The sequence below is a fragment of the Chionomys nivalis genome, chromosome 21, assembly GCF_950005125.1.
Source record: "Chionomys nivalis chromosome 21, mChiNiv1.1, whole genome shotgun sequence".
In the NCBI taxonomy this organism is placed as follows: domain Eukaryota; kingdom Metazoa; phylum Chordata; class Mammalia; order Rodentia; family Cricetidae; genus Chionomys; species Chionomys nivalis.
The window spans coordinates 14,715,925-14,727,622 of NC_080106.1; the positions used below are offsets into that span (position 1 = coordinate 14,715,925).

Sequence of the window (11,698 nt, forward strand, 5' to 3'; positions counted from 1 at the left end):
GGGCTCCAGAGTCTGACAACAGAGTCCCAGGTCCTCAGTAAAGCACAGAAGGGCTTCTGCAAATTGATTTCTTCCACAACAGTCTTGGGCTTTACAACCCTGCACCACAGACAGAGGCCTGCGCTGCCTGGGACCCTTCCTCCCGCTGTGCCCTCCACCTGCCTGACTTCCTGCCACACGGACCCACCTTTCACCTGTGCTCTGAGACACAGGCCAAGGACACTTCTCTGAGGCACACTCCCTTGCCCACTATCACACACATCCTGCTGAACAGATTCGATGCACTGGAGCTACCAATACAAGTCATCCGTCTGGTCTTGGGGAGCTCCTTTAGATGGCAGCTTGCACCTCACTCAGTTGGGCATCACCAGTGTCCACAGGGGGCCTGGCTCTTCAGGGCTCTATACACTTGAAGGAATAAATTCTCAGAGCCTCCCTGTTTTCTGTTTCTGTCTACCTGGCCACCAGGGACAGGAGTGACTCATACCCTTGAGTACCTGAAAATCTCATGGGAAGTTTACAGCCTATCAATGGAGAGATTCCAAGGCACAAACTAAGACCTAACTTGATAATAAGCCAGGAAAGTTATCTTTAAATTTTTTCTGATACCAAGTAGGGTGATGCAAACATGTGATTCCGTGCCTGGAAGGTGGAGGCAGGAGGCAACCGGATCAGGAATTTTTAATATCATCCCTGGCTCCTTAAAAGAATTCTAGGCAAGCGTGGGCTACAAGAAACATTGCTGGACAAACAAAACTATAGCACACGCCACTAATCCCAGAGGTTAGAGGAGCTCTGGAAGTTTAAGTTTTTAGTTAAATATTTAAAACTAAAAATACAAATTATAGGTGTAATTATAATAACTTGCTTTCTGAAAGCCAAGTAATAATAGACTTGTGTGAAAAGCCTTGATTCTCCTAGATTTTAAAAACAGAAAGCCAGGTATGTTCATGCACACTTGTTGACCCCAGCCAGTCCTCAGGAAGTGAAGACAGGAGATTCAGGAGCTCAAGTTAAAGCCAGCCTGGACTGCATGAGACCCTGTTTAAAAAGATATTTTACAAACTCATAAAAAAGCGGGTGGGGGGGGGGCAGTGGCACACACCTTTAATCCCAGCACTGGGGAGGCAGAAGCAGGTAAGAAAGAGGGAGGGAGGGAGGGAGGGAGGGAGGGAGGGAGGGAGGGAGGGAGGGAGGAATGAGGTAAGTATTTTAGAAGAGGAAGCAAATCAGGGGTGGGACAAAAAAAAAAAGAGTAATGGGATATTGACCACTATGAAAGTCCACGGTATACATATGAAAAAAGACAGCAGGGACTAGGAGGGAGATGGACCCTCGGTAGGGGGAGAGGTAGGGAGAGGAGCCATGGCTAAGTAACAAAGATGAACTTCCAAAGGCCAGCTCTTCCTTACCCTCCTGACCTGAGACAAAAGCCTGACAAAAAAACAAAGGCCTTGTTGGCTTTTTGCTGTTGCCAGCAGGCCCTTGGTGATACTCAACAAGTTCAAGGCCAAATCCGGGCATGTTATCCAAGAGTTGTGGGTCAACCAACCACCTTCTCTTTCTTTAAATTGACCAGCTCTCATATTAGGGAAGGAAAGCTGCTCTTTAAAGACAGAGAAAGAAAGAAAGAAAGAAAGAAAGAGAGAGAGAGAGAGAGAGAGAGAGAGAGAGAGAGAGAAAAGAAAGGAAGAAAGGAAGAAAGAAAAGAAAGAAAGAAAGAAAGAAAGAAAGAAAGAAAGAAAGAAAGAAAGAAAGAAAGAAAGAAAGATGGCTGGGGGGTGGGGAGCTTCCAGCGCAGCCCCTCTGCTTTGCAGAGGGTCTTTTTGTCTATGCGTGTCTGCTGTGTGAATGTGTCCCCATGCCCTATAAATGCCCTTCAACTGTTGATTCTGCCTGCTGCTGTTTAAGGTAGTGGAGATTTCTCCACCGCTACCTGTAGCACTGGAGTTTTTCCTGCCTTTTAATTCTTTAACTGGCAGAGAAAACGAACCTGATTGAGAGCCCTAACTGTATCAAAAGCCCATCATTTTGCACATTAAATATGTATTACTTGTTGAAAATGAGCAGATTCCCCCAACGATAGAGTCAGCTGCAGTAGGTTCTCTATAGAAAACTCTATGTCTGTATATAAGACACTACCCAGATACTAGGGGTGGAGGGTCGGGGTCACCCAGGCCTACGTTCACAATGAGGCCCTGTAAGGGCAGGTGGATCCGTGAAAATTCGAGCCTAGCCTGGTCTATTAAGCTAGTTCCAGGGCAGCCCGGTTTTCATAGAGATCCTGTCTCAAAAAAAGGGGGAGTAGGAGGAGGGATTGGCCACACAGGTAATTCCAACATCAGGCCTAAGCAACTTTACCACAGATACAGTCCAGCTATTGCCGGCTGGGCGGGAGATCTGCAAGCCACCAGCCTCTCCACTGTGTGCCTTATGGACAGCACTAGATTCGTTCTTGTGTCAACTGAATTTACTGATGGGAAAACACTCGTCAGGGTTTTCAGTGGCCCAAGGTCACGCTTAGTTATGGAGAAAGGCTCTGCTGAGGAAACTTTCCTCAAACTTCCCTGGGAAACCACTGTGAGCCACCCAGGACCTCTGTTTAAAACTGCAGACAGTTGGGGCCTCCAAGGGTCGCCTTGGCGGGAGCTGGGCATGGACGATTGCTCTATTTCCTCTAAGACCTCGGAGCCAGCACCGCACCGGGCAGTGGCACCTCGTGAGCAGCAGGGGGCGTGGTGCAGGCGGCCCGGTGGCCCGGTCTTGCAGCGGCGGGGACCCGGGGACAGGTGGCCGGCGATCTAGATGCGCGTGCCCGCCCGGCTGCACAGCGCAGGGTCCAGGCCTCGCAGGACACGGGTCCCGGGGGCGCCGCTCCAGGCCGCTTACTTGGCGTAGTACACCCAGCCGTCCTTGGTGGTTCTTTCCTCCCAGCCGGGAGGCAGCTCATCCTCGCTGTCCGTGTCGTCCAGGCCCGCGTAGCGGAGAGCTGCCATGGTGGTGACAGGAGTAATCGCCGGGTCTCCCCTCAGCAACTCACTCTGCCTTCAACCGCGCCGCCGCGCTTCACAGAGCGCCCCGCCCCCCGCCCCGGACCGCTCGCGCCTGCGCACTGCAAGCCCAGCCGATCCGCAGCTGTAATCCAGTTTCCTGTTTTCGCGGCGACTGGCGGGAAAGGGGACGGAGCCTGAAGAGAGAGGCAATGGAAGCGCAGGAGAGACCGAACGGCCTTGTGGCTGGAAGGAAAGACAGGAACGGCTCAGAAACTGGAATAAGCGTCTTCACCCGTTGAAAGGGGCGTGCTCACACAGTCACGGTGCAGGACTCCGCCAGTTGCTGGGCGACCCGAAATCACTTCCTCATTGTTTTACCCAATCCTGAATGAGTCTCAGCAATGGGCTATCCTGGGAAATGTAGTCCAGGCTCAACAGCGCTATAAACTACAGCAAAAAAGAAAGAAAGAAAAAAGAAAGCTTTCTGATGAAGCTATCCTAGGTCCCAGTCTCTTCCCTTGCAGGCGTGTGTGTGCTCAGTCTTTTGAGATTGCAACGCGTTTTAAAAACCATTTATACTGTGGAGAATTTAGAAATACAAAGTCTAGACAGGTGCAGTGGCTCATGCCTGTAGTCCCAGAATTTGGGAGGCTAAAACAGAAGAATTATCAAGAGTTGAGGCCAGCCTAGGCTATAAAGTGAGACAATGTCTCCAAACATACAGAAAGTAAAATTTTTCGTTCCTCCAGATTTTCCATTAGAGAGAAGGGTCATCCAGCCATAAAGTAGTTCTCTTGTTCATAGGCACTACCTAATTCCAAACCCCCAAAGTAGACTCTTACAGCACTTGACAAGAATCCTGTCTGTTTGTCCTAGCTCCACAACCCTTCAGCTTGGCGGTCCTGAAGGAAGTTTACAAAATATGCCGGACTGATAACTTGTTTCCCAGCCCTGTGTTACAGAGAAGACTTCTGTCCCAGGACTGAGGGAATGCCTACCCCTCTCAGAAGACTGCATATTTTATGGGTAAGTTCCGGACAGTGTTGCTTTTGTCTCTGCTCCCGAACGTAATCATTGCTGTGGGATAGATAGCTCCTCCCTCTCCGTACTCCTTAGGGGCAGACACACAATGCAGTGAAAAGCTAACTGGATAAAAACAACATCTAGGGTTCTTTTTTCCTCCACATGTGTATGTGTATGTAGTGTGCGTGTGTATGTGGACACACGTGTGCACATGTTTGAGGAGCCCTGGGGTTGATAAGAAGGGTAAATTCTTCAACTGCTTATTCATTGAGGTAGGGTCTCAGTTGTCTCCTAGCCTTGCTCCAGGGATGCCTGTCTCAGCTTCCTCAGCACTGGAACTGCAGAAAGGCGCCAACCCACCCTGAATTTACAGCTTGGTCCTCATGCTCATATGGCAAGGGCTCTAACCACTGAGCCATCTCCTCATCCCAACCACTGTGACGGCACTGCCCTCCCGCTAGATTCCTATGAGAGCATGACTCTTCAAACGCCGGTGCGTTTTTATCTGCGGTTGCTAATCTGCTGCACCTCTGTTTACCCTTTCATCTCCCTCCTTAGCCCACTGACTCCTTTGATATGACCAGGAAGTGAGATCACAAAGTCCCCTGATTGTGCAGAGAGAATGTGTAAGGTCCACATGAAGAGTCTGTGTACCCCTGGTGACCTGTGGCCTCTTCTCAAGGTATGAGACCTTAGGTTGACCAGGATTGCTCTAGCCAGGGCCTTTCTGTCACTTGATTTTGGTGACATGGCATCAAGCCAGAGATATTGATAATGAAGAGTGTCCTTCTGCTGTAGCTCGATTCTGAAATGTCCCCCACAGGCTCATGATTTGAGCGCTTGATTCCCAGATGGTGGTACCATTTGGGAAGCTTCTGAAATCTTTGGGAGGTGGTGGATAGCTGGAGATGGGTTACCTGGTGGGGAAGAGGAAGCAGAAGTATTATCCTGGGGCTGGCTGAATCTCCTCGCCATCACCCTGCCTCCAACCCTGCTTCCTACCTGGATCTTCTAGTTAGTTTTTGTTGCCAATTTTACACAACCAAAAGTCACCTGGGAAGAGGGAAGGGACCAGATATGATTGGCTGGTGGCTAGATCTCTGAGGAGCTGTCCTAATTATTTATTGATGTGGGAGGGTTCAGTCCAATGTAGAGGTCACTATTCCTTGGTCGGGTAGCCCTGAACTGTATTTTCTTTTTATTTCAATGTAGCTACAAGTGAGCCAGTAAGCAGTGTTCTTCCATGGTTTCTGCTTCAGCTCTTGCCCCGACTTTTTTCAATGGACCGGGACCTGGAAGTGTAAGGCAAATCCACCTGTCCTCCCAGCATTGCTTTTGGTCATGGTGTTTGTTACAGCAACCAGAAGCAAACCAGCATGCCCGCTGTGGTGAAAAGCGATCTGCCCCATCATGCCTTTCCCCACCTTCATCTGCTAAGTCCTCTGAACTCTAAGCAAATCAGTATTTCATCCACTAAGTTGTTTCTGTCAGGTATTTTCTTCAAACTGGTATGAAGCAGCTAACACATAATACACCTCCAAGTTATTGGCTCCCATGTGTGGGAGTTTGAATGTAATTCGCCCCCATAATCTCATAGGAAGGAGCACTATTAGGAGGTGTGGCTTTGCTGGAGGGGGTATGGCCTTGTTGGAGGAAGTGTGTCACTGTGGGGGCGGGCTTTGGGGTCTTGTCTTTAAATTTCCCTCAGTATCACAATTAGTTGACTTCCTGTTGCCTGCAAGGTGTAGGACTTTCAGCTACTCCAGCACTATGTCTGCCTGCACGCAGCCATGCTCTCCGTCATGATGATAATGGACTGAACCCTTGAAACTCTCAAATGAGACACCCCAGTTAAATGTTTTCTTTATAAGGGTTGCCATGACCATGGTGTCCCTTCACAGCTAACTAAGACACCGTGGTAGAATTCCAAACTTCAGGGAGATTCTGCTGTCCTGCTACACTGACAGCTCTCTCAGAGGTTCTTCTGACACTGGCACCAGGGGTTCTCAACCTCAGCACTAACGACAGTTGGGGCAAGTCATTGTGGGGTTGTCCTATGCATTGGGAGATGCCTCCGCTAGCATGCCCAGTCCCGGATATGACAATCAAAACTGTTTCCAGATTAATGTGTAGTATGGCAAGCCTGTAATTCTATCATTCAGGAAGCAGAGGCAGGAAGACAGCTGTAAGTTCAAATCCAGCCTGAAATATGTAGGAAGACCTTGTCTCAAAATACTAAAGGGAAAAAAAAGTGATCCTAAATTACTATTTGGGTCTCAGTTAAGAAGCATGCATTATGGTGGCACATACCTTTAATTCCAACAGAGGCAGGTTAATCTCTGAGGTCAAGACCAGCATGATCTATGGAGTGAGTTCCAGGACAGCCAGGGCTACACAGAGAAACACTGTCTCAAGAAGAAAAACAAAGCAGAAGGCGTTTATGTTTATAGGAAGCTAACAACATATTAACTTGTGTGATATGCCAACGGTGCTATACCAAGATTTATTTAAGGTATTGTGGAGCAGGTTTCTGGCAAGAGTCTCTGAATGGTATACTACCCCTAAGGACTAGATCATAAGCTCTGAATGCAAAGTTCTGCAACATTGTCCTGTTGGAAATACTATTTTAAGATGTGTTACTTTTATTTATGTTGCATTTCTTTAATTCTCTGAAGCTGTGATACTTTGCCTGTCTTGAACACCTGATGGTCTAATAACGAACTGAACATCCAATAGCAATGCAGGTGAAAGCATAGGTGGGGCTGGCAGGCAGAGAGGAGATTTAGAAAGAGAAATCCGAAAGAGAGGGAGTTTGGAGTAGTAGCCCAAGAAGGAGGAGGACATCAGGGGCCAGCCATCCAGCTACACAGCAATCCACAGAGTAAGATTTACAGAAGTAAGAGAACCAGAAAACTCAGAGACAAAAGGGCAGATGGGATAAGAAAAGTGGGCCAGAAACAAACCAAGCTAAGGCTGAATGATTATAACTAAGAATAAGCCTCTGTGTGTGATTCATTTGGGAGCTGGGTGGCAGGTCCCCCAAAGATTCCAAAGAGCTTAACATCATCTTATGCTACATTGTCCCATATGTTCTGTGAACCGCCTGCAGGTCAGAGACAGCTGATTGGCTGTTCTATACTCAAATAGCAATTTCAAATGATTATTAGTATGATATTGTCTTCTTTCACCTTTTCTTTCATCTTATTTGTTGACTTCTATTTGAAGACTGACAAAGTGAAACGTGTAGGCATTAGCTGATACTGTAGTTCGGTGGTAGAGTGTTCAATTACTGGTACTGATAAAATAAAAAGCATAGAACCATAATATAGGCAGAGTTTTCCTGTGTCCCAGTAGTTACTCCCAAATCACCAGAAGAGCCTTAATATTAATTATAAATGCTCAGTCAATAGCTCAGGCTTATTACTAACAAGCTCTTACAACTTAAATGAACCCATTTCTATTAATCTATGTGCTGCCACATAGATCTGTCCCCCAGCATGTCTTGTTCCCTCTGTGTCTGACTGGTAACCCCTCTGACTTCACCCTTCTTCTTCCCAGCCTCCTCTGTATTTGACTGTCCCACCTATACTGCCTATCTAGCTATGGACCAGTCTGCTTTTTATTAAACCAATCCAAGTGACAAATCTTCACAGTGTACAAAAGGTTCATTCCACATCACCATCAAGATTGTTCTGTGGGTAAAGTTAAAGGGAATGTTTAATATTTAGAATATTGGTTATTTTTCTACTGTTGTGATGAAACACCATGACCTAGGCAACTTAGAAAAGAAAGAGTTTACTTGGGTTTATGGTTTCCGAGAATTAAGAAAGAGTATGATGGTGGAGCAAATGCATGGTGGCAGGCAGTTCGAGCAACAGCAGAGATCTTACATCTTGATCCACAAGTAGGAGGCAGAGAACATACTAGGGATAGTAGGAACTTTTGAAGACTCAAAGCTAGCCCTGTGTCACACCTCCCCCAACAAGGCCACACCTCCTAATCCCTCTTAAAGAGTTCTATCAACTAGAGACCAAGCATTCTAATATATGGGCCTAGGGGAGGACATTCTCATTCAAACCACCACCAGTTAGAGAGTGCCAGATTTGGTCAATTAAAATTTTAGTTTCACAACACTCTTAGTTTATTTCTTCCTCTATTTCCTTATCATTTCTGAGTCCTGAACTTCTTTTTAGCTTTGTCTCTAATCTAACAAGGATCTGTCAGCAGGTAAGTAAGATGATAGTGAGCTTGAAGACAGTCAAGAGAAAACCCACATGATCTAAATCTAACCCTAAGAAGAGTGTACCACTGGCTTGTTTCTGTGAAAACATCTGAATCACAGTTGTTATTAAATAAGGATTTTTAAACCTCCAAGCATGTGGTTACCAAGCTGGAAGCCAGATGGCTCTGTCTGCCCATGGTTGAAAGCTAGTTCCCAGCACTGATGTCTGCCTTTGAACGTTTTTCCTCTTTTTGAGTAAATACTTCTTCACTAATGAGAAATTTGTGATAAGATGGACACACTTCTGCTGCATAAACAGGAACACTCCAAAAAAATGTATTCAAGGGACACAAATTTTAGTAGGATATTCCTGGTGCCGTAGGTCTCTTCTCGCTTATCAATGCCAGGAAGTCAGTGATATCAACACGACCCCCCTCCCCAAACACTCTGTGGACCTGATTTAACTTAAATCATGAGTCTTTTCGAAGGCAAACGTGGTGTCCTGGTGCAGATGAGATCTGGGAAGCTTCCTTACTATTCTGCCTGGTATAAAAAGAATATTGATGCTTAAACTGATGGCTCTTTGCCTGTAATCTCAGTACCTGGGAGACAGAAGCAGAAGGGCTATTGCAAGTTTATGATTAGACCTGGCTTCACAGTGAGTTCCAGGTCACCCTGGGCTATTAATAATAATAATAAACTAATAAACATGAGTGTTAGGGTAAACAACTAGTCACCGTGACCTAACTTAGGAATGTCACAGGTACAGATCTGAGTCTGGAGTCTCCATGTCACTGTACCTCTTTATAATAAATTGTACAGAGGCACACATTTATTACAGGAAAGAGGATCATTTATTAACAGCAGGATTCAGAGGAGCCTGGAGGTGTGTCAGGCCTCAATCTGTGGCCTCAAGAAAAGCAATAAAGGGAAAAATGTTAGGAATATTTTCTAAATACTGCTTCATCTCATCTCATGAATTTTTATATGTTGTATTTCTGTCTTAGTTTTTTAAAAAATATTTTCTAATTTCTCCTGAACTTTCTGTATTACCTGTTGTTTATGGAGAAATATGTCATTTAATTTTCAAATATTTAGAGATTTTATAACAATTGTTCTGCTATTAGTTTCTAGTTTAATGACACTGTGGTCAGAGAATATACTTTAAATTATTTTAATCTTTTAAATGTATACTAAGGTTTATATGGTTCATTTGTGGATGGTTTCTGGGCTCTTGAAGAGAAAATGTATTTGTCAAATGAACACTTCTATAAATGTCACTTGGAGTCAGTTGATTGACAGTGGTGGTTAGCTTTCTATTCCTGCAGATTGTTTACCTGTTCTATCAATCACTGACAGTAAAATTAGTATCATGAGCATAAATTGGGGGTGGGCTATCTTTCTTTCATTTCTAGAAGTTTTTGCTTTAAGCATTCTGTGGTTATTTTATTAAGGTTAGCATCTCATTCTAAATGTTAGAGTCCTGAAATTTTAGTTTGTTTTATCTTCATGGTGTCCATCAATAACTTCATTGTGATGCTATGGATCTTCAACGTCCTGGTGTTTTCGTGACTCTCTATGTGGCCCATACATTTTCTTTGCTCTGTTAGATGCTTTTGTTCTGTAGAACAGGTAAACAATTTGCTCTAGCAAGCAGAATACCTTATTTTCAGTGGAAAAAAAAAATAAAACCAGCAGGCACTGGAATAGTACCCGAGGAAGGTCACCTGATGAACTCTGACCTCCACAGTCATGATTGCAGAAGTCAGTTAATCTCTTAATTTGCCTCTTGGCCTTTTGCCGTTTCCTTTGTCTCTTCCAGTGGTTCTCAACTTCTTGGTCACAACTGAGGGTCGCATATTAACTATCCTGCATATCAGATATTACATTACAATTCAAAACAGTAGCAAAATTACAGCTATGAAGTTGCAACGAAAATAACTTTATGTCTGAGGGTCACCACAACATGAGAAATTGCAGTAAAAGGTCCCAGCATTAGGAAGGTCGGGAACCACTGGTCTATTTCTTCTGAGGCTGGATAGAAAGATAGAAAATCAAGGGAACCCAAGTAGGAAAAGAAACCCCTCACCTTGGAATGGAGTTTCTTTTCTGGCTAAGAGCTAAGTGACTGCAACACAGGCAAAACTCTGATAGCCCGTTTTCCTAAGGACATCACCAGCAATGAGCTGTGCTAACCTAGGGCCAGCCTTTTTGTAGCCTTGAGTTTGATCATTTTAGTACACCTCCCTCATCCCTAAACCTAAATAGTCTACCTTCTAAAACCAGCTTATATTTCATTTAAAATAATTTTTAAGAGAAGAAAAATAAATCAGCCTGGGGAGATATTTCAGCTTGTAAAGTGTTTGTTTTACATTTTGATCCCAGGAACCCATTTTTTAAAAGAAGAAATCAGAGCAGAAACACAGTTTGTTATCCCAGCAGAAGTAGAAATAGGCAGATGCCCGAGGCTTTCCAGTCACCCAGGCTGCTCTAGCAGGCAGAATACCTTATTTTCAGTGGGGAAAAAAAAAACAAAAAAAACAAAAAAACCAGCAGGCACTGGAATAGTACCCAAGAAAGGGTCACCTGATGAACTCTGACCTCCACAGTCATTCACATGCTTAGGCACACATGAACATTCACACACACACACACAGAGAGAGAGAGAGAGAGAGAGAGAGAGAGAGAGAGAGAGAGAGAGAGAAACCAGCTCACACATGTTTATTTAACTTTCAAACTTTACTTGAATTTTATGTTTTCCTTATTCTTTAGGCTTATTATAAATTACATCACTTGGGGAACATAAGTTAGGAAGTTGCAGATTCACGTACACAGTCACTGCCACAAAGTGTGACTTTCTCTCGAGATGCCCACACCCTTGTCTTCGGATGTGTACCATCCTTTACCTTTATGAGTCTTTCTAAACACTTAAGAACCACTACCTCTGCTCTCTTCTGATTTGTCATGACGTTCCTTCCAGACACAACATAGTAGTCCACCATCTTGCTTTAAGTGAAAGGCAGTTCTGAAGGGGGAGGGGAACTCCTCCAGCTGCTGGTGGCGCTGTTTGGCTGTGGTTTCTAGTTGCTACTGCTGCTACTTTGCTGCCTTGCTCCTTGGAAGGATGACCCTATCTGACACAATCTTGGGGTGGGGGGATCCAAACTTGGCCATCTACATGGGGTCCTGGAATCCTTAACCGAGGCCTTGCAAAGATGTCAAGGACAGCAGCTTCAAAGTCAATGTCTTCTCACCTGTTTGCCCAGACCCTCGATGAGGATTCTGAGCCATGAATGGGAATCTGCCCCATCATCTGTTGGGACAGAGTGCACCAAGTCACAGCCTCCCTGGTTGCTGAGGGTGTGGTGAGCTGGCCACTGCTCTGGGCATGTGAGTTGGGACAGCCATCACCTCTCTCATTGTGTTTTTCTTCCATATAATAAAATAAATAGCCGGGCGG

General features: G+C 45.1%; 1 protein-coding gene across 2 annotated transcripts in view; it reads right to left on the reverse strand.

Moving 5' to 3' along the window:
* The window catches only part of Wwox (WW domain containing oxidoreductase), an 858,036-nt gene extending 854,978 nt beyond the window's left edge, over positions 1 to 3,058 (reverse strand). For both annotated transcript variants that reach the window (XM_057754219.1, XM_057754220.1), the window contains exon 1: positions 2,890 to 3,058. In XM_057754219.1, the coding sequence (XP_057610202.1) occupies positions 2,890 to 2,996 (107 nt within the window). In that variant the 5' untranslated portion in view covers positions 2,997 to 3,058. The remainder of the gene's footprint in view (positions 1 to 2,889) is intronic.
* Between the last annotated feature and the right edge of the window lie 8,640 nt (positions 3,059 to 11,698).